This window comes from Salmo salar, chromosome ssa03 (genome assembly GCF_905237065.1).
Source record: "Salmo salar chromosome ssa03, Ssal_v3.1, whole genome shotgun sequence".
In the NCBI taxonomy this organism is placed as follows: domain Eukaryota; kingdom Metazoa; phylum Chordata; class Actinopteri; order Salmoniformes; family Salmonidae; genus Salmo; species Salmo salar.
The window spans coordinates 20,800,852-20,828,527 of NC_059444.1; the positions used below are offsets into that span (position 1 = coordinate 20,800,852).

Genomic DNA, 27,676 nt, shown 5'->3' on the forward strand with positions numbered 1-27,676 from the left:
ACGAAGTTGCTGGATATTGGCAGGAACTGGAACATGCTGTCGTACACGTCGATCTAGAACATCCCAAACATGCTCAATGGGTGTAATATCTGGTGAGTATGCAGGCCATGCAGTCCATGGAAGAACTAGGACATTTTCAGTTTCCAGGAATTGTGTACAGATCCTTGCGACATGAAGCTATGCATTATCATGCTGAAACATGATCAGGATCTCGTCACAGTATTCTGTGCATTTAAATTGCCGTCTATAAAAAACAATTGTGTTTGTTGTCCATAGCTTATGCCTGCCCATACCATAACCCCACCGCCACCATGGGGCACTCTGTTCACAACGTTGACATCAGCAAACCGCTTGCCCTCACAACGCCATACACGCTGTCTGCCACCTGCCTTCTTGTTTTAAGTGTCTTGTTTCAGTTACAGAAATGTTATTCTGAATGGGCTTCTGAATGGTACAGTTGAAACCGGGATTCCACCGTGAAGAGCACACTTCTCCAATGTGGCAGTCGACGGTGAGGATTCCCCCACTGAAGTCAGTTACGATGCCGAACAGCAGTCAGGTCAAGACCCTTGTGAGGATGACAAGCACGCAGATTAGCTTCCCTGAGACGTTTTCTGACCGTTTGTGCAGAAATTATTCGGTTGTGCAAACCCACAGTTTCACCAGCTGCCCGGGTGGCTGGTCTCAGACGATCCCGCAGGTGAAGAAGTCAGATGTGGAGGTCCTGGGCTGGCGTGGTTACACGTGGCCTTTTATTGTTCCCAGCACAAGGTGCACCTGTGTAGTGATCATGCTGTTTAATCAGCTTCTTGATATGCCACACCTGTCAGGTGGATGGATTATCTTGGAAAAGGAGAAATGCTCACTAATAGGGATGTAAACAAATTTGTGCACAACATTTCAAAGAAATACGCTTTTTGTGAGTATGGAAAATTTCAGGAATCTTTTATTTCAGCTCATGAAACATGGGACCAACACTTTACATGTAGCGTTAATATTTTAGTTCAGTATAGTTCATAGATCAATAAGAAATAGTTCCAAACCTCTCTTCCTTTCCCCACTTTGATCACTCCCAGACTATAACAATTCTTGCTTGAGAAATTGCTCTTCGGTATGAAGCTATTTCTTTCTTTTAGATCATTTTAATTGAAAACAATCACTTAATTGTTACCCAGAAATGATTGGATATTGAGATAAAAACAGCTGCATTGGACCTTTAACTGTAGAAAACATGTGGGTAGCATAAGATGGGCAGTGAGTAGAAAGATGGATTCCCTGAACATTCCCTGGACATTGTAACCTTGGATACATCACACTGGATTCTCTCTAACAGTAAGATAAAGCAAGGACACATTAAACAGTAATTAACACACACATGCAGCATGTAGCAATGTTAGGGTAATTTGTATTGGAACTTTATTTAATAAAGTATTGGAAAATGTGAATTTGATGAAATAAAAATACCCTTTAAAAACAAAGAGCACGGTGTGTTCTTACAACTAAGTGGGATGTTTGAAATTTTACAAAGATCTGACCGACGTCATTCCCATAACACTGATGTTTATAACTGAAATGTAATCACCATTATTCAATGGAAGTCGAGTTTGATCAAACCATCAAATTAGAAAAGGATTAAGGTGAGAATGATTTGACATCAAAAAAGAAAGCTGGGGCTTTAGGTCAAGTAAAAAACATTCAGAACCCCATTCAAAATTAAATTTCCATAACTGAAACAAGACACTTAAAACGAGAAGGCAGTGAGTTATGTCATATTTGGCATTGCTATTAATGAGGAGTTTAATAGGGACCTGAGTATTCTTTAAAACAAAAACAAAAAAAATGTAAACCTGGAGCCCATAATAGCACTACTGTACTTGATGTCATTTAATTTATAAAGATTCACAAATATCGTGACAAACCCCCAAAATTATTCAACTGATTGTTCAGGTTGAAGAAAGTCATTGAAAAGAAACATACCTTTGCTTCCAGACCTTTTCTGTCACTAAAATATGGCTTAGACAGAATCCATTGCCTACAAACTGTACACATAACAATTTATTGCTGTCCCAATGGCCAGCTATCGCTACATATCGTGTCCTATATCGACATCCAATGTCACCCTCAAAACAGAAAGAATTGCTCCACGGTTCTTTGAAAGGCACAACCAGACCTCCAATGACCCTACCATTTCAGTGGCAAAGAAAAACAGTTTTAAAGGATTCTCTCAAGCACACAAACAAATTAAGAGGTTAAAACCCAAGTTTATACATACTGTACAATTCAAACAATGCATAGAAAAAGCAGTTAGTAAAACATACTGAAATAGTGGCAAAATGCACTGCTATCATTTGGCAACTACAAAAACAAAGTGAACATAAAAACACCCCTCCTTCCATATTCTTTTGCATACAGTGTTGTAATGACAGAGGAAGTTCCTTCATTTGCCCTCGTATTTTGGATTGAAAACAGTTGTTACGGCACTCTTGTAGATGGGATTCACTCCCTGCAAAAGACAAGTAAAGAGAGAGAGTGAGGCAAAGGGTCACCATGGATACTATGTCTTTGTCCCTATATAGTGCTATACCTTTTACCAGAGCCCATAGGGGAATGAATAGGGTGCCATTTGGAATGTAGCCCAAAAATTGAATAATTAGGTTGGAGCCACTTCACAAATCAAAGTTTGGTTAAAATGAAATCAGATCCAGAGCAGCCGCTCCATGGTTTGGACAATATGATTTTCAACATTTTGTGAAGAAAGCAGTCACATGTCCAATAATATAGCATGTTTATGGCACACACAACATGCACTGAAATACATGTTAATCCTTAACCCATTTAATAGATGTGGTCGTCCCAATGCGATAGACCAGCGTTGCTTTTTTTCTTTCTGTTTTATTCAAAGTTAATTTCTTAGACAAATGTGTTGTTCAATTTGCTTCAGTACCATAAACCTTAAACTCACTGCTGAAATGAGAAAATGGTTCTCTTACAGCTTTTGTTTTGAAGAAGAGAATGAACATATGAGTTGAAAAACAGGTGTGGAAAAGATTCAACACTCAAGCACAAAACACTCCAAAGGGAAATGTAAAGTACATGCAGGAAGAAGGGAAAAGAAAGATGGGCAATAAAAACAGAGTAATAGGACCATGTCTTTACGCCCATAGCTTGGGTTCTGGAACTTATTAATAGGGCCCTTGTATATAGGATTCTCTTGCTATGGTCGACAATAAGACAAACAGGGGTTCGAGAAAAGAAAGACAAGAAAGAGCATGAAAAGAAGGTGAAGCAGTAAAATATGACAGGACGGAGGGATGTTTGAAGGGTTTGAAACAAAGCAGAAAGGCTTAGCCACCATTACCAGGAACTGGTATAAAGTAGAAGCTGCACAATTTGAAGAATGGCTAAGTATAATCCAATAAATGTTTAATATGGAAACTTGACATATGCCTTAAGACTCCAAAAACCTGTATTTGAAAGTAACTGGGAGAAATGGATATCATTCACAAATCAGGAAGACTTAACTAATTTCTTGTTAACAATACAACATCACACCTCTGTATAGTTACTTTATATTATTCTGTACCTATTGGATGGCAAATTCTGTTTGTTTTCATTGATTCTTTAGTAAAGCAAATGTTTGTTTGTTTTCTTACTGTCTTGAAAAAGTATAATAAAATCCAAGTATATGTATTTAGTCTACTACATAGTGTATATTCAGAATACAAACATATCCAACCCAAATTATTTAGCAAAAGCCATGCTCTTGAGACTGAGGGTCTGTCCCAAATAGCACCCTATTCCCATTATAGTGCACTTCCACAACTTTTGACCAGGGCCCACAGGGCTCTGTTCAAAAGTAGTGCACTCTATAGGGAATAGTGTGCCATTTGGGCCTAGAACAGAGGTTATAGTCTCTCTCAGCACACAAGTGCTCTGTCATTCTAGTCATTCTACTATGAACATGGAATACTGTTGCTATGACTTCAGAGCACACTGAGCAGCTCGATTGAGCTTCTGTTGGTAACATCAGCTTTATTGCCTATTATGGGCATGTTGTACTGATGAGTGGACAGATGGTGGCAGCACTGCTACCCAAGCCTAGCCGAGCCAGGGAAAGGCCCATAGAGGAAAGGGGAATAAAGTCTGTCTCAGCCTGAGCAGCATGCCAGAGCCACATTTCCGTGCTGCAGTTGTTGGCACAGAACAGAAAGGAAAGGGGAGATTGAGCCAAAGAGATAACCAAGGCACACATATAACAGTTAGTGTTCACACAGAATTCCCTCTGGCCTTCAAAGGCACTGATATCTGCAATGTAAACAATAAAAAGCATCCACTGCAATTATTTTCTGAACGCACGTTTGTTGGTGTGATCCGACAGTATGCTGGTGTGATCCGTCTTACCGTGTCCCACTTCGCGTTCATTTTCTCCTTCTCGAACTTGGCAAACTCCCTGCGGTCGTGGATGATCATGAGCAGCTTCCAGATGAGGAGGAGGGCCAGGCCGATCAGCACGATGCCCGCCACCACGCCAGCCACGATGGGGATGATGTCAGGACCTGCTGGACACTCTGGAGCACAGAAGGGCACACACACACACACACACACACACACACACACACACACACACACACACACACACACACACACACACACACACACACACACACACACACACACACACACACACACACACACACACACACACACACACACACGTAGAGTCAATGGCAACATTCTGCATTTACAGTTAATCATATACAATAGACATGGGCCTACACTGTGTGTGTGGTCCCTAATGGCATCTTATTCCCTTTGTAGTGCACAACTTCCTTTTGTAGTACACTACTGTTGACCAGAGACCACAGGGCCCTAGTCAAAAGGTGTGATTAGTGACACAGCCTGTAAAATGCTATACAGACATGGAGCCATTATGGCAGGCTATTCTTAAAATGGATAATCAAAGATTTGTATTTCTTTCAGAGAGTTGAGCAGCAACATCCGTCCACTCACCCAAAGTGTCGACCACGTAGACCTCCCTCTCTGTGTGGTTCCTGACGGCGTAGGTGTAGTAGAACCAGCAGTCGTTGGCGTCCCTCTCCTTACAGTGGGATAGGGGGTAGGACTGGTCGCCTGGCTGGGGCAGCTTGTCCCGGTCCTTCACTCTGATCAGGTTGAAGTAGCTGCAGTCCCTCTTACACGTGTCCTTCTTCTCTCCTGTCTCAAAGGCCTGGCACTGAACACAGTCTCTGTAGAGGACAATCATCAATCAAACAAACGTTATTGTCCCAGAGCTAAATTTGGTCTGTAACCAGGGGTAACATGATAAAAGTCCATACAAAAGACCTAAAAACAGATCGCACAAACAAACTAAAAGACTGCTTAGACACCCTGTGTTGTCAGGCTCACTTGTGTTCAGCACAGACTCCGGGGCAGGTGGGGCAGATCTCACAGGTGGGACCCTGGAACTTGGGGTTAGTGCACTTGCAGACGCCACACTCGCAGGTGCCCCGGCCATTACATATCTGCTTGTTGGCTGCCAGGCAGGTGGAGGAGTCCAGGGAACAGTCGCAGGCGCTGCCCGTGTAGTTGGCATCACAGATACACACCCTGCACTCACAACGTCCATGTCCTAGTAGAGGGGAGGGGGGGATGAAATAAGAGGTTCAATCAATGCTAGGCCTACACAACTCAACCACCCATTTTGAAGAATCACCCAATCTAAAACATTTTCTTTCAGACCATGTCTGAGGAAAGGAGTGGAGAAAATTGAGGTTCGTTCAGTTGTTTATTCTATTAATTAGCCTACTCATAATGGGTGTGGTAATGTTACAGTACGCAGCAGTGTCGAATGAATTCAATGTGTCAATGAAAACTTGTATACAAGTACTCAAAACAAGGGGGCCAGCCACGGGTCCTACCTCCACAGAGTTTGTTGTTGGAGCGGTCACAGTTGAAGTTGTCACACTCGCAGAACTTCCTACTGTAACGTTCTTCTGGGTTCTCTCTCTTTTTACACTCACAGGTTCCACACACACAGTCTCCGTTGTTGCTGCAGATGTCGGTACCGTTGTCTTTCCGGCAGTTAGCGTCCAGGTCGTCCGTCCTCACCTCGTCTGTACTGCACTCACACAGTCTGCCAATACGGCCCTCGTTGCACCTGAGAGAAAGCAAGAGACTTAGTATGCGTCCCAAATGGCACCCGTATCAACACCCTAGGCCTGCAGGGCTCAGGTCAAAAGTAGTGCACTATATTGGGAATAGGGTGCCATTTGGGATGCACACACGCACTCAGCGTATAGTTTCAGAACAACATTTCACACCCCAAAAAGTTGACTAAAACAACTGTTTTTATATCGTACCTGCAGGCTCCACACTCAAAGATCCCGCTGCCATTGTGGCACATCTTGCTGAGAGGTTTTCCATCTTTGGAACATTCACATTCGCAGATGAAGTTGAGGACGATCTCCACATTCTCAGTAAAACCCAGGGGCTTGATTGTAAGGATCTCGGAATTGACTTTAGGCGGACACTTCTCGGACTTGATGGCAATCTCAAAGGACACCTAGATGATAGGATGAAGGTATTAGGTCGATTCAGTCGAAAAGTCAACCTGCGCATGCACAAAATGTTAGTCATTTCCAAACTAAATGTCCATAATGCTGTGTTGGGGCAAGAATGGTTTTGTTAGTCTAAATACTACGTAAAATGGTTTTGTTACAGTCTAAACGCTATGTAAAATGGTTGAGTTGTATAGTGCTATTCAACTGGTAATTTTCCATGACTGTTTAGTTTTCCTCTTCTCACAGGAGTGATTTGCTGCTGGCTCTTTATCTCTACGGGCTCCAGAGGCCTTGCTCAATGTTAAAATCTTCATGCAGCTGAATAGGCTTTAAAGAACTCATCACTCCCCTCTCTTACACATGTAGGCTGAGAGAACTGGTGTATAATGCTTTAAGGAAGTGGGGCTAAGTACCCTTCATCTCTCAAACAGCTCTTTGTGTAAGAAGTATATAATGACTGTGTGTGACTCTGTCATTTTGAGTTTCCTCTCAGATGTATCCTGAGTGTAATCTCCCTTGCAATTGCTTGAATAAACTCTTATTAACTGGATAATGAGCTCTGCCTGATCCTTGGAACGAGTTTTCCTCAACAACTGGAATCACCCATTAGTAAACTCCTGGACACTGGTATTGAGAAAGGCCTCTTGAACGGAAACGTTGACAATAATCAGTCTCAACGATATTCCCTCTTCTTGTTTTTCATTAGTAAACTCCTAAAATGTCTTGGATGGTTTACACATTTTCCAGATGTAATACATTGACACATTTTTATTCTCAACCCAAATTTCAATAGAGACCAGACGACGAAGGAAAGGCTGTGATAGCTCACACTTACCTCATCTCCAATGGAGATGTTAGAGCATTTTCTTCCATTCTCTCCGGTTCCAACCCAACCGTCCTTGCAGATGGACTTGTATGTTATGGATACACCTTCAGGCAGCTTGCCGTTTTCCAGAATGACTTCAGATGACAGAGACTATCACACGACATACAGAGAATATCTTCAGATGACAGAGACTATCAAACCACCAGTCCTTGACCTGGGCAGGAGCTCACCGGAGCACAAGCACCTCTAATGTTCTACTGCTTGAGTTCCTGTTCTTCTTCTAGAATATTAGATCAACAGTATTGTGGAGCTCCTGCACCTAAATATAAACAGTACCGGCATCCAAAATGACTACCGGCACTTATTTCAGCACAAGTCAAGCACTACAAACAACACACAGAGAAGTTCTTCAGATGACAGAGACTATCAAACAACACACAGAGAAGTTCTTCAGATGACAGAGACTATCAAACAACATACAGAGAATTTCAACAAAATATGTCAATAGAAGAACAGTAGTGCACTATATAGAGAATAGGGTCCAGTGCACTATATAGGGAATAAGGTCCAGTGTACTATATAGGGAATAGGGTCTCATTTGGGAACCATCCCAGGTATTTATTTACTGCACAGTAATTATTAGCTTTACATCAAACTGCCATTCCAATTCAAAGTTAGGGAGTTAAACTCACGTTGTAGGAATCGATAATGAGCTTGATGACGTTGCTGGAGTTGGAGGACAGAGTTCCTACTGCAGACTTGGGGATGAGGTTCTTCAGTTCCTTGTAAACAGGCTGGAATTCCTCAGTAACAGCAAAAATGGTCTGAATGTTGTTGTCACTCAGTTTCTGGACCAAATGGGCAATGGAGGGATAGTCCTGTCAATTGAAAATAAATGCAAGATGAAAATTTCAAAACAAAGATCCAATGATCCATACCACTGAGACATGTGCCAGTCATACAGCATGTTATACCATATACTAGGGGTAGGCAACTAGGTTCAGCCGAGGTACGATTTTTGTCAGAGTGGATGGTGGGGGGGCCGGAACATAATTGTAATAATCTGTACACTGCAAATTGACCACAAATAAGCCCAAAAATGTAATGTATTTGAAAATAACAATAATTTCATACTTCGATAACATTGAGACACGATCATGTCTCTTTTTTTATTTGCGGGAATACTTGGGAACAGATTTCCTAAATATATATATTTGCCGAATTCCTTGTGATTTCAGTCTTTTTTGACCAAAAACAAACCAAAAATGTTTTACAAAAAATATTGGGGGGGCCCCCCCAAAAAACACTTGCGGGGCAGTTTTGACCGCGGGCCGCCTGTTGCCGACCCTTGCCATATATGATACGTTAACTTTGTTAGGGCTATCCCCGACTAAAAAAAATATTGGTCGACCAAGAGTTGTCTGTTTTTTCGATCGATTGGTCGAAATGTTAAAACGTGCATTTTTCCATATATTGACAAACCCTATGTGTTTAAATCAAATCAACTATATTCACTGAGGTTTTCTGATGCCTTAAGCACACTGTTTGATTAAATAATTAAGACTCACAAATGACTAAAGGGAGTCCGACCAGCAATTGATTTGATTGTGCAGGCCTGGCTCAAAAAAAGACAATGAGTGACCATGTGACTAGCACCCATTGTCTCTCTCTCCTCCCTGCTGTAGCGGCCACCACAGAACATTAAAGTGTTTATCGTGCTGTCCATGTTGCTGCAGTTGCAACATAATAACAGCCATTTCTGACTGAAAAGTTCTGTTCCCGAAATCCCTAATTTGTTTAGGAAAAACATTCCCTAATCCCTCAACCCTTGCTCTCTTTACGTGACACATGTAGGCTATGTATCGAATGCACGTGACCAAAGACCTATTTGCATGGGACTAGTATTACTAGAGAACGTTGGTTATGTAATTATTACTCCAGAATGTACGTTATTCCAAAGGATGATTCGGACAGGATTAATTTTTTCCAAACTGCCCCTTGTAATTCTTTTTTTTTCTTCTGTAAATTGACAGTTATGATGGAAGCCTGGAGGTTTTTATTCTAGGCATAAAGATACAGTATTTCAACATGTCCAGGTGATAGGGCCACACTGATAACTCCAGCTTGGTTCCAAAGTTTCTAAACCATACCAAACCATCTTTGGTATAGTGTCGCCATAATATTTCAATTGAGGAAGTCTGATCATAATCATTAGGATATTTTATAGATCCGCAGTACGTCCTAAATGCCCCCCAGCACTTGAGATGCATTTTAAGGCAATGGATGAGAAAGTTAACTTTAGGTCAGTTGTATGCTGCTTTAGGTCAGTTATATGCTGCTTTAGGTCAGTTGTATGCTGCTTTAGGTCAGTTGTATGCTGCTATGCGATCTATTAACAGCAAGGGTTGCATTAAATAGGCTCAATATTTTTTACTGACGCATTTGGCAATATTCAATTCATATGCACAAAACATATAAACAAAAGCATTCACTGTGAAAGTTGATAGGCTACATGTAGGACACAAGCAACAGCTGTCAAACTTCGACATTTCTCTCAAAACACAGGGATGTTGATTCATATTAGTATTATCAGAGGACCTTGGAGTAGGTTATTCTGGCTGGAATTGTTACTCTCCTGCCATGTAAAAATTACTGACATTGCCGATTCTGTCACATCTGTCTGACGGATCGGACCAAAATGCAGCGTGTCGTAGTTTCACATATTTATTTATTCCGTGAAACTAAATGCAATACATTAAATACTTGAAACACAAAAAGAACAAATCGTGACGCAGAGAAGAAAACACTACTCAAAAGATAATCACCCACAAACACAGGTGGGAAAAACATCAACAGAAATATGACCTCCAATTAGAGGTAATGAGGATCAGCTGCCTCCAATTGGAGATCAACCCAAACAACACCAACATAGAAATACAAAACTAGAAACTGAACATAGCAATACAAAAACAGACAAACACCCCCTGTCACACCCTGACCTACTCTGCCATAGAAAATAACAACTTACTATGATCAGGACGTGACAGATTCGGACGGGACTAAAATTACAGAGGCTGTGTTTTGTGCTCGTGCACATAATTACAGTTGAAGTCGGAAGTTTACATACACTTAGGTTGGAGTCATTAACACTCGTTTTTCAACCACTCCACAAATTTCTTGTTAACAAACTATAGTTTTGGCAAGTCGGTGAGGACATCTACTTTGTGCATGACACAAGTCAGTTTCCAATAATTGTTTACAGACAGATTATTTCACTTATAATTCACTGTATCACAATTCCAGTGGGTCAGAAGTTTACATGCACTAAGTTGACTGTACCTTTAAACAGCTTGGAAAATTCCAGAAAATGATGTCATGGCTTTAGAAGTTTCTGAGAGGCTAATTGACATAATTTGAGTCAATTGGAGCTCCACCTATGGAAGTATTTCAAGGCCTACCTTCAAACTCAGTGCCTCTTTGCTTGACATCATGGGAAAATAAAAATAAATCAGCCAAGACCTCAGAAAAAGAATTGTAGACCTCCACAATTGTAGACCTCCGCAATTTCCAAATGCCTGAAGGTACCACGTTCATCTGTACAAACAATAGTATGCAAGTATAAACACCATGGGACCACATAGCCGTCATACCGCTCAGGAAGGAGATGCGTTCTGTCTCCTAGAGATGAACGTACTTTGGTGTGAAAAGTGCAACTCAATCCCAGAACAACAGCAAAGGACCTTGTGAAGATGCTGGAGGAAACAGGTACAAGGAGGCTTGCAAGCCGAAGAACACCATCCCAACCGTGAAGCATGGGGGTGGCAGCATCATGTTGTGGGGGGTGCTTTGTTGCAGGAGGGTCTGGTGCACTTCACAAAATAGATGGAATCATGAGGTAGTAAAAATATGTGGATATATTGAAGAAACATCTCAAGACATCAGTCAGGAAGTTAAAGCTTGGTCGCAAATGGGTCTTCCAAATGGGCAATGACCCCAAGCATACTTCCAAAGTTGTGGCAAAATGGCTTAAGGACAACAAAGTCAAGGTATTGGAGTGGCCATCACAAAGCCCTGACCTCAATCCTATAGAAAATTTGTGGGCAGAACTGAAAAAGTGTGTGTGAGCAAGTAGGTCTACAAACCTGACTCAGTTACACCAGCTCTGTCAGGAGGAATGGGCCACATCCACCCAACTTATTGTGGGAAGCTTGTGGAAGGCTACCCGAAATGTTTGACCCAAGTTAAACAATTTAAAGGCAATGCTACCAAATACTAATTGAGTGTATGTTAATTTCTGACCCACTGGGAATGTGATGAAAGAAATAAAACCTGAAATAAATCATTCTCTCTACTATTATTCTGACATTGCACATTCTTAAAATAAAGTGGCGATCCGAACTGACTTAAGACAGGGAATTTTTACTAGGATTAAAAGTCAGGAATTGTGAAAAACTGAGTTTAAATGTATTTGGCTAAGGTATATGTAAACTTCCGACTTCAACTGTACATTACCCGACCTCCCCCAGTAAAACTAATCTAGTCTGAAAGGGCACAATAGGGTCTAACCTATAGCATATCATAATCACATCAATTAATTGGTTGGATGCAGAGGACGTGGCAAATATTCTAGAAACGGGGGAATGTTTACTGGTTGCTCAGGAGGTAAAGGGAAAGTCAGATGTGTGGAATAAATTGGACTAGTTGTGGAAAATACTGGAGATCAAGAAAAAGAAGGTAAAGAGCAAGCGCTGCGTGCACATTATGTGTGCCAAACAGGTGCTGTATAGATTACAATATAATAAATGTAAACACTAAATAAATTACAAGCGTAACAGAGAGTCTGTTGTAAAGTGTTTTGTTTGTTAAGCCTTTATTACAGCAAAGACTAAAAACAGTCGCATTCATTTGTGAATGCAATTTCCGAAATGGAACGGTTTATTTATTGTTTAAGCTAATTATTCAAGGCTGGCTTTATTTTATTTGAAAACAAAAATGCTTGATTGCATTTCAAATCATGAATGACTCATATGCTGTGTGATTTATTTTACCAGGTAAGTTAACTGAGAACACATTCTCATTTACAGCAAAGACCTGGGGAATAGTTTCAGGGGAGAGGAGGAATGAGCCAATTGTAAGCTGGGGATGTTTAGATGGCCATGATGGTATGAGTGCCAGATTGGGAATTTAGCCAGGACACCAGGGTTAACACCCCTACTCTTACAATAAGTGCAATGGGATCTTTAATGACCTCAAAGAGTCAGGACACTGGTTTATCGTCCCATCCGAAAGACAGCAGCCTACACAGGGCAGTGTCCCCAATCACTGCCCTGGGACATTGTTTAGACCAGAGGAAAGAGTGCCTCCTACTGGCCCTCCAACACCACTTCCAGCAGCATCTGGTCTCCCATCCAGGGACTGACCAGGACCAACCCTGCTTAGCTTAAGAAGCAAGCCAGCAGTGGGATGCAGGGTGGTATGCTGCTGGCTGGTGATTACATGAACAACTTAATTATTGATTGATACAGTAGCCTATAAAAGTTTTGAAATATAGGCCTAAGTAAGTTACGGTATTAAGACTAAATAGGATGCGCTCTTAGGCCTACAGCTCAGTAGTGAGTATACAAGGCTGCTATAGTAAGCCTACTAATGATCATGACATTACTTAGGATCATAATAATAATAACAATAAGAAAGAGATCAAGAAAAAGTACCGTTATTATTATAAATATAATATTTCTATAAATTTGGAACAGTGTAAACAACACCAATATATATTATAAGTAATGCCAGAGAGGCTGTTCTAATGAAATAAAGTGTAAGGTGACCACTATCCAACGTGGGAGAAAGCTTATTTTTTACCAAATAATATTATTTTATTGGTGTTGCAACATTGTTCTTATGTAATATAACCATATACAATTTCAGAAGCACATGTTTTAGAGTGATGGATTGTGCCATCCCCACAGCCTCCACAATGGATCAGTCCACTCAGACAGGCGCGAATCCGACAGGTGTCTTGTACACCATGATATTATTACTTTTATTATTATAATATTTTTTGCTACTGCTCGACTAAAGAAATATCGGTCGACCAACAGCCCATTGACCCAACAATCGACCAGTCAACTAAATGGGGTCAGCTCTAAACTTTATTGTCCGTGTACATGGAAAGTCATTTTGTGAGGTCAACATGCAAAATACACAAAATCAATACACTACAATAAAACAAATGCAATAGAAAATGGCTGGAAAGTATAGAGTAAGTAGAGAAACACATACGTAGTAATGGCTCATGGTGTACATGTTGTTCTCCAGATGACACTTCCCATCGTTGGGCAGAACGATGCCGCCCAGCTTGCCGTCTCCAGCAAAGTGGAAGCCAGCGTCAGTGGAGAACACCAGCAGACTAGTGACGTTCCTCCAGCCAATGGCCTCCTGCAGGGTGAGGAAAAACACATCCAATTAGAGCCCCCAAAAGAAAACAAATGCATCCAACTTTATCAGTGAATCCTAATTATTTGTTGTAATGCTTTGGACTGACTTGTATTATCTCAATCATGAACCATTCTAGCCGATTATGAAGCTTTCTGTACTTCTGGGCTGGTATTTATAAAGTGTCTTCGATTAGAAGTGCTGATCTAGGATCAGGTCCCCCCTTCAATGTAATCTTATTCATCATGGTCAAAAAGGCTAAATTGATCCTAGATCAGTACTCCTACTCTGAGATGCTTTATGATTACAGGCCCTGAAGTGAGACTATCCCACTATGGCCCAGGTCAGGTCACTCACCCCACAGACGGCCACCTGCATGATGGCATCGAATCCTCCCTCAGGGGAGTCCAGGTTTCCAGAGATCTGCTGCTTACTGACCAGGCTGTTGAACTCCTCCCCGTCCTCAGTCAGCTTCAGCACGTTCTTATAGCTGAAGGGGCTTGTGCAGGTGTCGTTGTTGGTGCAGGGGTTCAGCAGTCTGGCTGGGGTAGTGCTGATGTATGGCATCACTGTCTTCTCCACAAAGGAGCCGAAACCTGGTCAGGAAAACAGCCAATGTTGAGAAGAAGAACAACAATATACTTTATTGATCCATTTTCCTTGCAGTCCATTGAAATCTGTCTTTTGCTCTGATCCCAACCCCTTACAAAATACACAAACACAGGTTGGAACAGAGGATAGCCACAGTGAAGTACCCAATGAGCGGTTTTACTTCCTTCTTTCTGAATTACCTTACTTTGAACATTTTGAGTATATGAAGTTTAATGTCTTTTACCGATATGGAAGTCTGAGGTGACCTCCTTCATCTCACGCATCAGGTCAGTCCCCAGATTCTTGACGTTCTCCAAATCGTCTTTCATGGAGAAGGAAAGATCCATCAAGTAGTAGAGGTCGATGGGGTAGTCCTCTGCCCTCTTGAACTTCAACTTAAAGGTCTGGGCCTCACCTTCATGTGAGAAAGGAATGGAACAGATTCAGAGAACATGAAGACTCTTCATCATTCAATATTTTACAAACATCAACAGGATTCTGCCTGAAAACTTGGATTCAGAAATTGACTGCATGTGAATGGTAAGTTCAAGAAAGATTGCATATTCTAATATGCCCTGTTGAGATAAAGTATGGCCAATGAGCTGGTCAGGTCAGGAGGCAGGGCCCATATTCACGAAAATACTTAGAGTAGTAGTGCTGATCGAGGATCAGGTCCTCCATGTCCATCTTATTCGTTATGATCTAAAAGGTCAAACTGATCCAATATCAGCACAGGTCAGGAGTCAGGTCATTACCGGATCGGAGGTTGAGGGTGAGTTTCTGAGGCTGGATCTGAGTGATCTGGTCAGCCTTCAGCTTCTCTGCCATGTCCTTCTTGCGGTTGGTGACAGGCTTGTTCTTGTTGATGGAGGTGCTGCCCCGGGGGTTCTCGATCTTGGCCTTAGTGCAGCCCTTCATGATCAGGGACTGTAGCTCATCACAGCGTGCTGACTTAGACTCTCCCTGCTTCAGGAAGTCCTGCACAGAGACAAATATGACAAATAACCCACATTTTCTTGTTTTTTATGTTATTTGTATTTACTTTTTTGATTGGTTTTCAAAATAGTCAACATACACATGATGAAGCACTCATTCTGATATGACATTTCAGATGATTTTGCAGTATGAAGAAGGAGCAAGTTCAGTCAGAAGTTCAGTCAGATCCATGGGTGGTTTCAAGTTGGGTGGAAAATATGGTGGGTGCTGTTGAGTGGGTGAAGGTAACCCGAAGTGAATTGTCATGTTTGTTTGTGTTTCTTCAGATCAGAGGGAGCAGTGCGATGCAACTTGGGGAAAGACATGTTTCTTGCTTTGCGCTTAGGTACAGGGCACCATTAAAGGGAGGGATTTCTGGGGTAGCGTTAAGTGCGGAGGTGGAGCAATTGAAGTGGAAGATTCCTCGTGTTTGTGACGTCTGCCGTTTGGTGTGACTCAGACCCAGTGGAGAGCGTGGTGAAACAGGTGACAGCCTGATATTTTGAACTTTGATTTAGTCTTTACCTGACAAAGTAATGTTAGGATATATGAGTTATGCTGTTAGAACTTTTGTGCCGACTACACTGCAGTGTTCTAGGTGTCACGTTTATGGGCATGTAGAAGCAGTGTGTAGTAGGGAGATTCCAAAATGTGGGAAATGTGCAGAGATGGGACAGAGGAGTGTGTAGTTTCGGTGGGAAAAGTTGTGTGTCAACTGTAGGGGTGCTCATGTTGCTGGGGATCGGCGGTTTTCGATGCGAGAAAGGAAGGTTGAGGTGGCCGGCCTCAGAGTAGTGCAGAAGGTATGGTATGCTGAGACAGTGAAGAAAGTAGAGGAGGGTGGATAAAGGGTGAGGGATTCTGAGAGGATCCCTGTGAATAGTAGATCTGTGACAGAACAAAGGTATAGGTATACACTACATGACCCAAAGTATGTGGACACCTACTCGTCGAACGTCTCATTCCAAAATCATGGGCAATAATATGGAGTTGGTCCTCCCTTGGCTGCTATAACAGCCTCCACTCTTCCGGGAAGGCTTTCCACTAGATGTTGGAACATTGTTGCAGGGACTTGCTTCCATTCAGCCACAAGAGCATTAGTGAGGTTGGACACTGATGTTGGGCGATTACGCCTGGCTCGCAGTCTGCATTCCAATTAATCCCAAAGGTGTTATATGGGGATGAGGTCAGGGCTCTGTGCAGGCAAGTCAAGGTATTCCACACCAATCTCGACAAACTGTTTCTGTATGGGCCTCGCTTTGTGCACGGGGGCATTGTCATGCTGAAACAGGAAAGGGCCTTCCCCAAACTGTTGCCACAAAGTTGGAAGCACAGAATCCTCTAGAATGTCATTGTATGCTGGAGCATTAAGATTTCCCTTCACTGGAACTAAGGGGCCTAGCCCGAACCATAAACAGCCCCAGACCATTATTCCTCCTCCACCAAAGTTTACAGTTGGCACTATGCATTGGGGCAGGTAGCGTTCTCCTGGCATCTGCCAAACCCATATTAATCCGTCGGACTGCCAAATGGTGAAGTGTGATTCATCACCCCAGACAATGCGTTTCCACTGCTTCAGAGTCCAATGGCGGCGAGCTTTACATCACCACAGCCGACGCTTGGCATTGCGCATGGTGATCTTAGGCTTGTGTGCGGCTGCTCGGCCATGGAAACCCATTTCATGAAGCTACCGACGAACAGTTCTTGTGCTGACGTTGCTTCCAGAGGCAGTTTGGAACTAAGTAGTGAGTGTTGCAACCGAGGACAGGTGAATTTTACGCACTACATGCTTTAGCCCTCGGCGTCCCCGTTCTGTGGCCTACCACATCACGGCTAAGCCGTTGTTGCTCCTAGACGTTTCCACTTCACAACTACAGCACTTATAGTTGACCGGGGCAGCCCTAGCAGGGCAGAAATTTGACGAACTGACTTGTTGGAAAGGTGGCATCCTATGACGGTGCCACGTTGAAAGTCACAGCTCTTTAGTAAGGCCATTCTACTGCCAATGTTTGTCTACAGAGATTGGATGGCTGTGTGCTCGATTTGACACACCTGTCAGCAACAGGTGTTGCTGAAAAACCTGAATCCAATCATTTGAAGGGGTGTCCGCATACCTTTGTATGTTTCAGTAAGGTTGGCTAATTACCGCAGAAATGGAAGGTAAGTCAAAGAAAATAGATGTTGTGGTGGCAGCTGCAGAGAAATATTTGAGGTACACATTTTTCCAACAATGGTTTACAGACAGATTATTTCACATATAATTCACTGTATCACAATTCCAGTGGGTCAGAAGATTACATGCACTAAGTTGACTGTGCCTTTAAACAGCTTAGAAAATTCCATAAAAAAATGTCATGGCTTTAGAAGCTTCTGATGGGCTAATTGACATCATTTGAGTCAATTGGAGGTGTACCTGTGGATGTATTTCAAGGCCTACCTTCCAACTCAGTGCCTCTTTGCTTGACATTATGGGAAAATCAAAAGAAATCAGCCAAGACCTCAGAAAAATTTGTAGACCTCCACAAGTCTGGTTGAACCTTGGGTGCAATTTCCATATGCCTGAAGGTACCACGTTCATCTGTACAAACAATAGTACTCAAGTATAAACACCATGGGACCACGCAGCCATCATACCGCTCAGGATGGAGACGCGTTCTGTCTCCTAGAGATGAACGTACTTTGGTGCGAAAAGTGCAAATCAATCCCAGAACAACAGCAAAGGATCTTGTGAAGATGCTGGAGGAAACAGGTACAAAAGTATCTATATCCACAATAAAACGAGTCCTATATCGACATAACCTGAAAGGCCGCTTAGCAAGGAAGAAGCCACTGCTCCAAAACCGCCATAAAAAAGACAGACTACGGTGTGCAACTGCACATGGGGACAAAGATTGTACTTTTTGGAGAAATGTCCTCTGGTCTGATGAAACAAAAATGGAACTGTTTGGCCATAATGACCATTGTTCTGTTTGGAGGAAAAAGGGGGAGGCTTGCAAGCCAAAGAACATCATCCCAACCAAGAAGCATAGGGGTGACAGCATCATGTTGTGAGGGTACTTTGCTGCCGGAGGGACTGGTGCACTTCACAAAATAGATGGCATCATGAGGCAGGAAAACAACATCTCAAGACATCAGTCAGGAAGTTAAAGCTTGGTCGCAAATGGGTCTTCCAAATGGACAATGACCCCAAGCATTCTTCCAAAGTTGTGGCAAAATGGCTTAAGGACAACAAAGTCAGGGTATTGGAGTGGCCATCACAAAGCCCTGACCTCAATCCTATAGAACATTTGTGGGCAGAACTGAAAAAGTGTGTGCAAGCAAGGAGGCCTACAAACCTGACTCAGTTACACCAGCTCTGTCAGGAGGAATGGGCCAAAATTCACCCAACTTATTGTGGGAAGCTTGTGGAAGGCTACCCGAAATGTTTGACCCAAGTTAAATAATTTATAGGCAATGCTACCAAATACTAATTGAGTGTATGTAAACTTCTCACCCACTGGGAATGTGATGAAAGAAATAAAAGCTGAAATAAATAATTATCTCTACTTTTATTCTGACATTTCACATTCTTAAAATAAAGTGGTGATGCTAACTGACCTAAGACAGGGAATTCTTACTAGGATTAAATGTCAGGAATTGTGAAAAACTGAGTTTCAATGTATTTGGCTAAGGTTTACGTCAACTTCCGACTTCAACTATATATTGTGGCAAAGAAGGGGGTCGAGTGATAAATGGCAGATATGTGAGGGCAGAACTAATAAACGGGCTCTGCCCGATCACTAAAATGGCCACCCCGATCAGAACTACAGATCACAAAATGGCCGAGTGCCAAAACTACAATTCCCAGAAGCAAGGGGAACCCTCAGAAGGTGGAGCCGACCCACAGATAAAAGGTCAAGAAAAACCAGGAAGAGAGAGAGAGGGCGGGAAGGATCTATGAACCATAGAGAAAGAGACAATCTACATTGGCTGGATTTACCGTGTACGAGCTGGACTGTTTTGGACTTACCTGTTGGTGTTTAGACCTGGACCTACCGAGAACCAGATTTGTGTACCGAACCCTGCTATCCTTGACCTTACCTGCGGCCTGGGTGGACCAGGACAGCGAAACAAACACACAGGTACTGTCATGTTCGAAAGAACTTTCATTCTGGGCTGACTTTGGTGACAGATTCCCACTTAATTTGTGACAAACGCTCCTAACTTTGAAGAGGTTTGCCACTATATATATATATATAAAAAAAGGAGATTGATGTGTGTGTGTGTGTATGTATGTATGTAATGGAAATTATATGATTAAAAGTTTGACTAAATGATTTCACCCTGAAAATCTATAACCGAGTGATTATGGGTCCCGTGTAGCTCAGTTGGTAGAGCATGGTGTTTGCAACGCCAGGGTTGTGGGTTTGATTCCCACGGGGGACCAGTACAAAGAAAAAAATGTATGAACTGTATGCATTCACTACTGTAAGGCGCTCTGGATAAGAGCGTCTGCTAAATGACTAAAATGTAAATTATAATGTTAATGTACTAATGTGTGTGAGTAGACTGTTTAAGACTAAGACACTGTTACTATTTCAAAATGAACAGGGCAGAGTTGATAAGAAGACCTTGGGAAAGGAACAGGAGAAGAGGCCTCCCTAAGTTAGTGAGAGAAACAACGGCCTGGGAACGGCTTAGTTGGCAGGAGATTAGAAGACAGGTGGCAAGGTTTGATAATGAATGTATGTGTACTGTGGAAAAATACAGCCGCCTAAAGCGGGGTGGAGTTCTCTACTGATGTAAGTTTGTTTGTGTGTGGTAATATAAAAGGCTGTGTGCATTGTATGAATTTCAGAGCTCTCGTAAATAAACATTCTGACCAATTGTAAGCTGGCTCTGCGTCTGTTTCATTCAACCAGAATCTTACACCCTCTGGGGGGCAGACTGAGTAGTTTAATTGAAGTTCGGTTTAAGAACATTGTTAACTTGATTCCCATAACAATATATAGTACCAGTCAAAGGTTTGTACAAACCTACTCATTCAAGGGTTTCTCTTTATTTTGACAATTTTCTACATTGTAGAATAATAGTGACGACATCAAACCTATATGGAGTCATGTAGTATGTAGTAACCAAAAAAGTGTTAAAGTATTTTATATTTGAGATTCTTCAAAGTAGTCACCCATTGCCTTGATGACAGCTTTGCACACTCTTGGCATTCTCTCAACCAGCTTTATGTGGTAGTCACCTCGAATGCATTTCAATGAACAGGTGTGCCTTGTTAAGTTAATTTATGGAATTTATTTCATTCTTAATGCGTTTGAGCCAATCAATTGTGTTGTGACAAGGTAGGGGTGGTATACAGTAGAGAGCCTTAATCGGTAAAAGACCACATGCATATTATAGCAAGAACTGCTCAAATAAGCAAAGAGAAATGACAGTCCATTACTTTAGGACATGAAGGTCAGTCAATACGTAACATTTCAGGAACTTTGAAAGTTTCTTCAAGTGCAGTCGCAAAAACTATCAAGCGCTATGATGAAACTGGCTCTCATTAAAAGAACGTCACATTAAAAGAAGACCCAGAGTTACCTCTGCTGCAGAGGATAAGTTCATTAGAGTTAACTGCACCTCAGATTGCAGCCCAAACAAATGCTTCACAGAGTTCCAGTAACAGACACATTTCAACATCAACTGTTCAGAGGAGACTGCATGAATCAGGCCTTCATGGTCAAACTGCTGCAAAGAAACCACTACTAAAGGACACCACTAATAAGGAGAGACTTGCTTGGGAAAAGAAACATGAGCAATGGACATTAGACCGGTGGAAATCTGTCCTTTGGTCTGATGAGTGACATTTTTGGTTCCAACCGCTGTGTCTTTGTGAGACGCAGAGCAGGTGAACGGATGATCTCCTCATGTGTGGTTCCCACTGTGAAGAATGGAGGAGGAGGTGTAATGGTGTGGGGGTGCTTTGCTGGTGACATTGTCTGTGATTTATTTAGAATTCAAGGAACACTTAACCAGCATGGCTACCATAGCATTCTGCAGCGATACCCCATCCCATCTGGGTTGCACTTAGTGGGACTATAATTTGTTTTTCAACAGGAAAATGACCCAAAACACACCTCCAGGCTGTTTAAGGGTTACTTGACCAAGGAGATTGATAGAGTGCTGCATCAGATGACCTGGCCTCCGCAATCACTCGACTTCAACCCAATTGAGATGGTTTGGTATGAGTTGGACAGCAGAGTGAAGGAAAATCAGCCAACTAGTGCTCAGCATATGTGGGAACACCTTCAAGACTGTTGGAAAAGCATTCCTCATGAAGCTGGTTGAGAGAATGCAAAGCTGTTAAGGCAAAAGGGTGACGACTTTGAATAATCTAAAATATATTTTTATTTAACACTTTTGGTTACTACATGATTCCATATGTGTTATTTCATAGTTTTGATGTCTTCACTATTATTCTACAATGTAGAAAATAGTAAAAATAAAGAAAACCCCTTGAATGAGTAGGTGTGTCCAAACGTTTGACTGGTACTGTATATAATTCATTTTTGGGGTTCCCCTTTTCCTATTTTGTATCACAAAGAGTAATGTATATACTATAGTTCAGTTGGTAGCGGTAATGCAACATATTAGATGCCAACCGCCGTTAAACCTCAGGAAGCGTCAGAGTGAGTTCTGTTCCGTGACTCAAGACAGCTCTGCATTACTACACTCTGAGCTGGCGGCAACTATTTCACAGCAAGTGCCCATACACTGGTATTCAAATCCTATCCCTGCCATTGTTCAACTCCTAATACATCACTTGTGTTAGCTGCTTCCAGTGAGATAAATCTCAAGACTGTGCCTCTGGAAGCATGTGCTTTCAAACAACTTACAGTGTCTGTACACCATCCACATTTCTCTGCCACCTGGATGCATTCCCCACATGATTGTGCATTGGCCTTGATGCAATCACTGCCCTCTGAAAGGAAGAAACAATACATATTTTTGAATACAGCCACAACTATTTGCCAAGAGGCAGAATTCAGAAAATGTGCATTGCAAATGGCACCCTATTCCTATATAGTGCACTACTTTGCTTTACTATGGTCAAAAATAGTGCAATACAGTGTGAATAGGGTGTCATTTGAGACGCAGATTTTGTAACTACATTTTTCCTCTCTTCCTGGCTCAAAATGGAATTTCATTTCTTCCAATCTGTTCAATTGCGAGTCATGTTGCTGAAGCCAGGCAGCTGGCAGCTGTAGGCAGTTTCTTAAATAGATGACATCATTCCATTAGGCCAACCTCCTCTACCACAATATCGTAATCTGAAGAATGTCTTCTTTTCATTTCTTTTTGATGCACAAAGTAGACTAATGCTTTAGGTGCATAACAGAAAAGTAAAATGTAGCCCTAAAACAATATGTGTGTGTAAGTCAAATAACCTTACCTTGCTGTGCACTGCAGAAACAGAGGATTCCTAATAATGTTGCTATTGAAAGCAGCCTCAGATCCATCTGAAAGGAGACAAAACACTGATTCAAACTACTGGACATGAATTTAGTGAAGCAAATGGTATACCTGTCTTCAAACAGCATGAAAACAACCACTGAGGACCTTTCCAGTCGCTTCTCTCACACAGATAGCTTAGCAGGGACTGCAAGGACATTTTTCTTTGTTTCACTGGCCTACAGCCTGCTTGATTAACAAACATGGTAAAAAAAAGTCACATGTTTTTAAGTGTGAGGACGTGTTGTACCGTGAGAATATCAATCTCGGGAGACCAATAGATTATACTCGGTTATGTCATGAGGAGTTTTGAGAAGTGTGTAATGCATTCAGCACAACATGAACAAAAAGTTTGTTTATTGCATGGGTAGACTGCTGTTTAAGCAAGCCAAAGGTAGTCAGAGAGTGACAGGGACGTGAATATCTAGTCAGGTAATCTTTAGATAAGGAGCTCTACACCCCAGGGTCATAACAAAGACATTGTGTTTTCAGAAGCACCTTAAAGACATTGTCTAAGCTCGTGCCACTTAATCACATTGAACACAAATAGGCCTGGCCACTAATGCAACCCTCCACCAACGACTCCACCATTGGCACTGAACAAAAGACAGGAGAAGAAAAAGTCATCAACGGAATTCTTCTAATCATTGTCCTCATAAGAGGTCTGCATTTGAAAACACCTAGGAAACAGGCTTGATTATGGCTAACATTCCTATTGGACTATGTCTTTGCAGAATAGACCTAGGCTTTGTCCCAAATGACAACAATATCCCATGTAAAGTCCCCCATGGGCCCTGGTCAAAAGTAGTGCACTATGTAGGGAATAGGGTGCCATTTGGGAAGCAGTCCTTGACAAGTCCACTGCTTCCTAACACAGAGCGGAGAATGGAGAGGTGTGCATCTGCTACTCCCATATTTGGTCAGGCAGCTACATGCCTCCCCCAAGTCCTCCTCCTCCCCACTCCAGCTCTCCCACCAGTGACACATTTCCTCTGATGGCCTGCCCAGTCCTCCTCCCATTTAAATTATGAAATCAGCCTTTCTCTCTCTTCCTCTTCTTCTTCCTCCCCCTCCTCCCTCCCGGTCTTCTCTCAGCCCGGCAGAAGTCACATAGCATACCAGAGAGACAAACAGTGCCGACAACAACTTGATCAGAGAGCATTAACCATTTCTCTTCTTGACACGACCTACAGTATGTCTGACTGAGGGTTAGGAAAGGCTTTGTTCCTGTTCCTCACTAACACAAGTATGTCTGTCATCCAAACATATAACTGAAATATGTAAAAAGTACACCCTGAAATGTGATGTTTGTTAACCTTGGACAAATGATGAGGTTGTGCAGGAGCTTTGTCTCTAGTTGAGATCACAAACTCTACAGCTATTTGATTTTGTACACAACCATGTATGCAGTCATGTTGTCTAGCCTATAGAAAAAAATAACCACGTCCTATTGGCCAGGCCATCAGAGAGAGAGAGAGAGAGAGAGAGAGAGAGAGAGAGAGAGAGATCTTCACTCTGTCACAAGTGGTTTCAGCAGTCCCATCCAAGATGTGAAGTAAAAGAGAGAGAGGGATATTGGCCAGTAGCGTCTATGAATCACAAGATTATGAAGGCATAAATTAATGAAAGTGTTTATTCTTATTTTAAATAAATGTACGTAGTTTCTTTCCTTGATGTACTTGTCCATTAAAGGTAAATTGAAACACTTTAGTTAAGCAAAGATATGTATTCCATCCACTAATGCTAAACGTGTATTTAACATAGAAACATCTCTATTTTTAGGATTTATATTAGAGGTGTGGTTGTGCCATCTTGAATTGCCATAGTAACGACCACAGTTGTAGACTTGAGTCACATGAATTGGACTCAAGTCTGCCTCGAGTCACAAATTCGATGACTTGAGACTCGACTAAATAAAAAATGAAATAACTAGACACTTGACTTGGAGCCTCAAGACTCGGGACTCTACTTTGACTTGAGACTGATGACTTGAACTTATCTGGCCAGGTTTTTTAACGTTTTGTCACTCATTTTGTAGCACAGAGTCTACGTGGATTACTCTACACGTAGCTAGAGACAGTAGCCGCAGCATCGCCCTTGAAAAAAAACCTGTAACAGATTGGCTAGTTAAACGCACACTCTGCAATCTGATTGGACCAGCAAACTGTCAGAGGTTGAGTGGTAAACTAGTGAACAGATTGCTGCTTTGCTGTACAGCTAAAGGATCGGGTGCAGTGCAAACGTCAAATTATAATAGAGAATTGCCATAATAAATAAATCGACAGCTCTAAAAAAAAAAAAAATTGGTGATCAATAATATGAACCGTTTACTTTGCAAGCTCACCAGCAATGGGGCAACAATTTACTAGCATAGGCCAACTGGTATTTTGGAATGTAACAAATTATGAAGCTTGTATTTGGAATTTGTTTAAAATGAACTATTACTGTGGCGAAGACGCACCATAGGCGCCGCTCTTCACATGCATTCTCCAAACTCCCGCCAGCAGAGAGTGCTTTTATGAGAGGCTCCAAGATGGCAGCTTGAATGCACGCTTCTTACCGAGCTCTGCATACCAACTTTTGAAAGATAGTGAAAAGTGAATTATTTTGAACTACCAAACTAATACTTTGCTTGCTAAAAACACCAGGTTATTGATTATTTAAAATTATATTTTCCAAAATGTCACAGCGCGCTGACAGAAAGAGAAATCTTATGGCTAACTCAGCTAGCAATGCTCAGGCATCATCCAACGTCGTTACACAGGAGGCAAATGATTTGATTGACAACTGCCACAACTATACTGGTCTGACAGACTCTATGACACTTACTGTGTCAGATGAGGATTTTCCTTCTTTGCCTACAACCCTAAGCAAACCTCCAGCTTCCAAGAAAGGTATGTTTGAACTGGGCCCAGATGCCACTGCCAATAATGATGTTATCGCCACTCTTTCCAGGCTCATCAATGCAAGGTCCGATGCCATAGAGAAAATGGTTGGCGACAATGCAATGAAAATCGAGGGTTTAAAAAAAACGGTTGACTTTGCATGCATGGAAATCAAGGATGTTAAGAAGAAGGTCGACACATCGAAAACGAGGAGGGAAAGATGGACTTGTGCCAAAGAAGAATCGCGGAACTCAAAAGCTACTCCAGACGGTGGAATCTGAGACTGTATGGAGTACCCGAAGCAGATGGGGAGAACGTGCGGCAAGAGACCATCAAAGTCTGCCAAGCTATCCTACCTGTGGAGAAGGCTAAGCTAGCAGATGTTGTCGACACTGTACATCGCCTCGGCACGAGAAGGCAGGGTGACTCCAAGCCCAGAGGTGTCATTCTCCAGTTCACATCACAGATCTACAGTGATGCCATTTGGAAAGCAGCCAAGAAATCTAATTTCCTACGTGATAACAATCTACGGTTTGCTGAAGACCTCTCGAAAAGAGACAGAGAAAGGAGAGAGAAACTGTGGCCAGCTGTGGAAAAAGCACGAAAAGAAGGGAAAGCGGCTTACTTCATCGGAGGGCGCGCTTTCATCAACGGATCCGAAATCAACCTTCCTCCTTGAGAACTGTCATAGGCTGTGCCTGGTGGTCAACATAGTCTACCTAGATAGCTACCTCTGATACGAGCAGATCCCACTCCCAGCTCTAAGGTGATTTAACCTTCGTTCTAACTGCACAGGACTACTGGAGTAATGGATATGTACTATTTTATTTGTTCTCTCACTTCTGATATTTTTACCTGCAGTATAGGCAGTGAGCAAGCTCTTTGTTGTTTCTTTTTCTGGTGGTTAGCTTTGTTATGCTAAACTATTCTCACTCAATTATTTATATCTATTTGGTGTGCAACGCTGGTTTCCTTTCATTCTTTTTCAATTTGCGATTTTTGTTTAGCTCATAGTACTTTGTTCTATATTCCACTTTGTCGTTATCTATAGTTTCACTCAATGCTAGGGGGTTAAGAAATAATGTAAAGCGCAAAGCATTATTTTTATTTACCAAACAGATTTATGTTTTTTTCAAGAGTCTCATTCAGTTGCTACCGACGTCAACTTCTGGAGATCTCACTGGGGTAATGATGTATGGCTCTCTCATGGTTCTGAAAGCTCTGCTGGAGTTATCACTCTAAAGAATCATTTCAATGGAAGTATTTTGCACTCCGACTGTGACCCTTTTGGTCACTTTCTTTGTCTTGTTATCAACTGTAACAGCATCATCATTATTATTACCAACAGTTATGGTTACAATTCCAAACTTGAAAAAAAAAGCGTATTCTCCATTGGCAAACCAAGTTCCCGAATGCTTTACTTATAGTAGGTGGGGATTTTAATACTTCTACGAATAATTTAATTGTTAGATGGCCATCGGGACAGTCCACTTCTATGAATAAAAGTTTGAGGCAGTTTATGGAAAGGTTTGATATAGATATTTGGAGAGTAAAGTATCTTAATGACAAGTCTTTCACATGGAGTAATAAGACATGGTAGATTGTTGGCTGGTGTCTAAATGTTTTGATAAACAGGGTATTTCTGTTAACATCCTTGCCACTCCCCTTACTGATCATAAAGCTATTTATATTGACATTAAACTTTTTATCTCTGATAATGGCCTTGGCAGAGCATCCTACCGGAAGCTTAATAGCTCTATATTAAAACATGAGTTGGTCAAGATGGAGATAAACAATTTAATTACACTCTTTTGGAACAAAGCTATGAATGACAATTCATACGGTAATAACTTGGAGATTTTTTAAATACGAGGTTGGAAAATATTTCAGAAAATATGGGAGTTCTCTTGCCAAGACAAGGA

The 27,676-nt window shown here is 41.8% G+C and overlaps 1 protein-coding gene across 1 annotated transcript; it reads right to left on the reverse strand.

Moving 5' to 3' along the window:
* Nucleotides 1-928: 928 nt before the first annotated feature.
* Nucleotides 929-22,909, reverse strand: LOC106599515 (integrin beta-1). The gene is made up of 14 exons (XM_014190793.2): nt 22,811-22,909; nt 22,254-22,339; nt 15,165-15,387; nt 14,654-14,824; nt 14,176-14,414; nt 13,666-13,821; nt 8,079-8,264; nt 7,396-7,536; nt 6,360-6,562; nt 5,919-6,157; nt 5,407-5,629; nt 5,011-5,246; nt 4,402-4,568; nt 929-2,503 (listed from the first exon to the last, which is right to left on the reverse strand). Exons 1-14 carry the CDS (start codon nt 22,875-22,877, stop codon nt 2,438-2,440), a joined length of 2,403 nt encoding a protein of 800 aa, XP_014046268.2. The 5' UTR covers nt 22,878-22,909; the 3' UTR covers nt 929-2,437.
* Nucleotides 22,910-27,676: the final 4,767 nt, after the last annotated feature.

What these genes read in the sequence shown, in the direction of transcription:
- LOC106599515 (XM_014190793.2), bottom strand. Translation starts at nt 22,877, where the DNA reads ATGGATCTGAGGCTGCTTTCAATAGCAACATTATTAGGAATCCTCTGT. An exon ending in GGAGTCTGTGCTGAACACAA is followed by an intron (nt 5,247 to 5,406) that starts GTGAGCCTGACA and finishes TGTCCTCTACAG; the next exon opens with AGACTGTGTTCAGTGCCAGG. An exon ending in CTACGTGGTCGACACTTTGG is followed by an intron (nt 4,569 to 5,010) that starts GTGAGTGGACGG and finishes TCTGTGCTCCAG; the next exon opens with AGTGTCCAGCAGGTCCTGAC.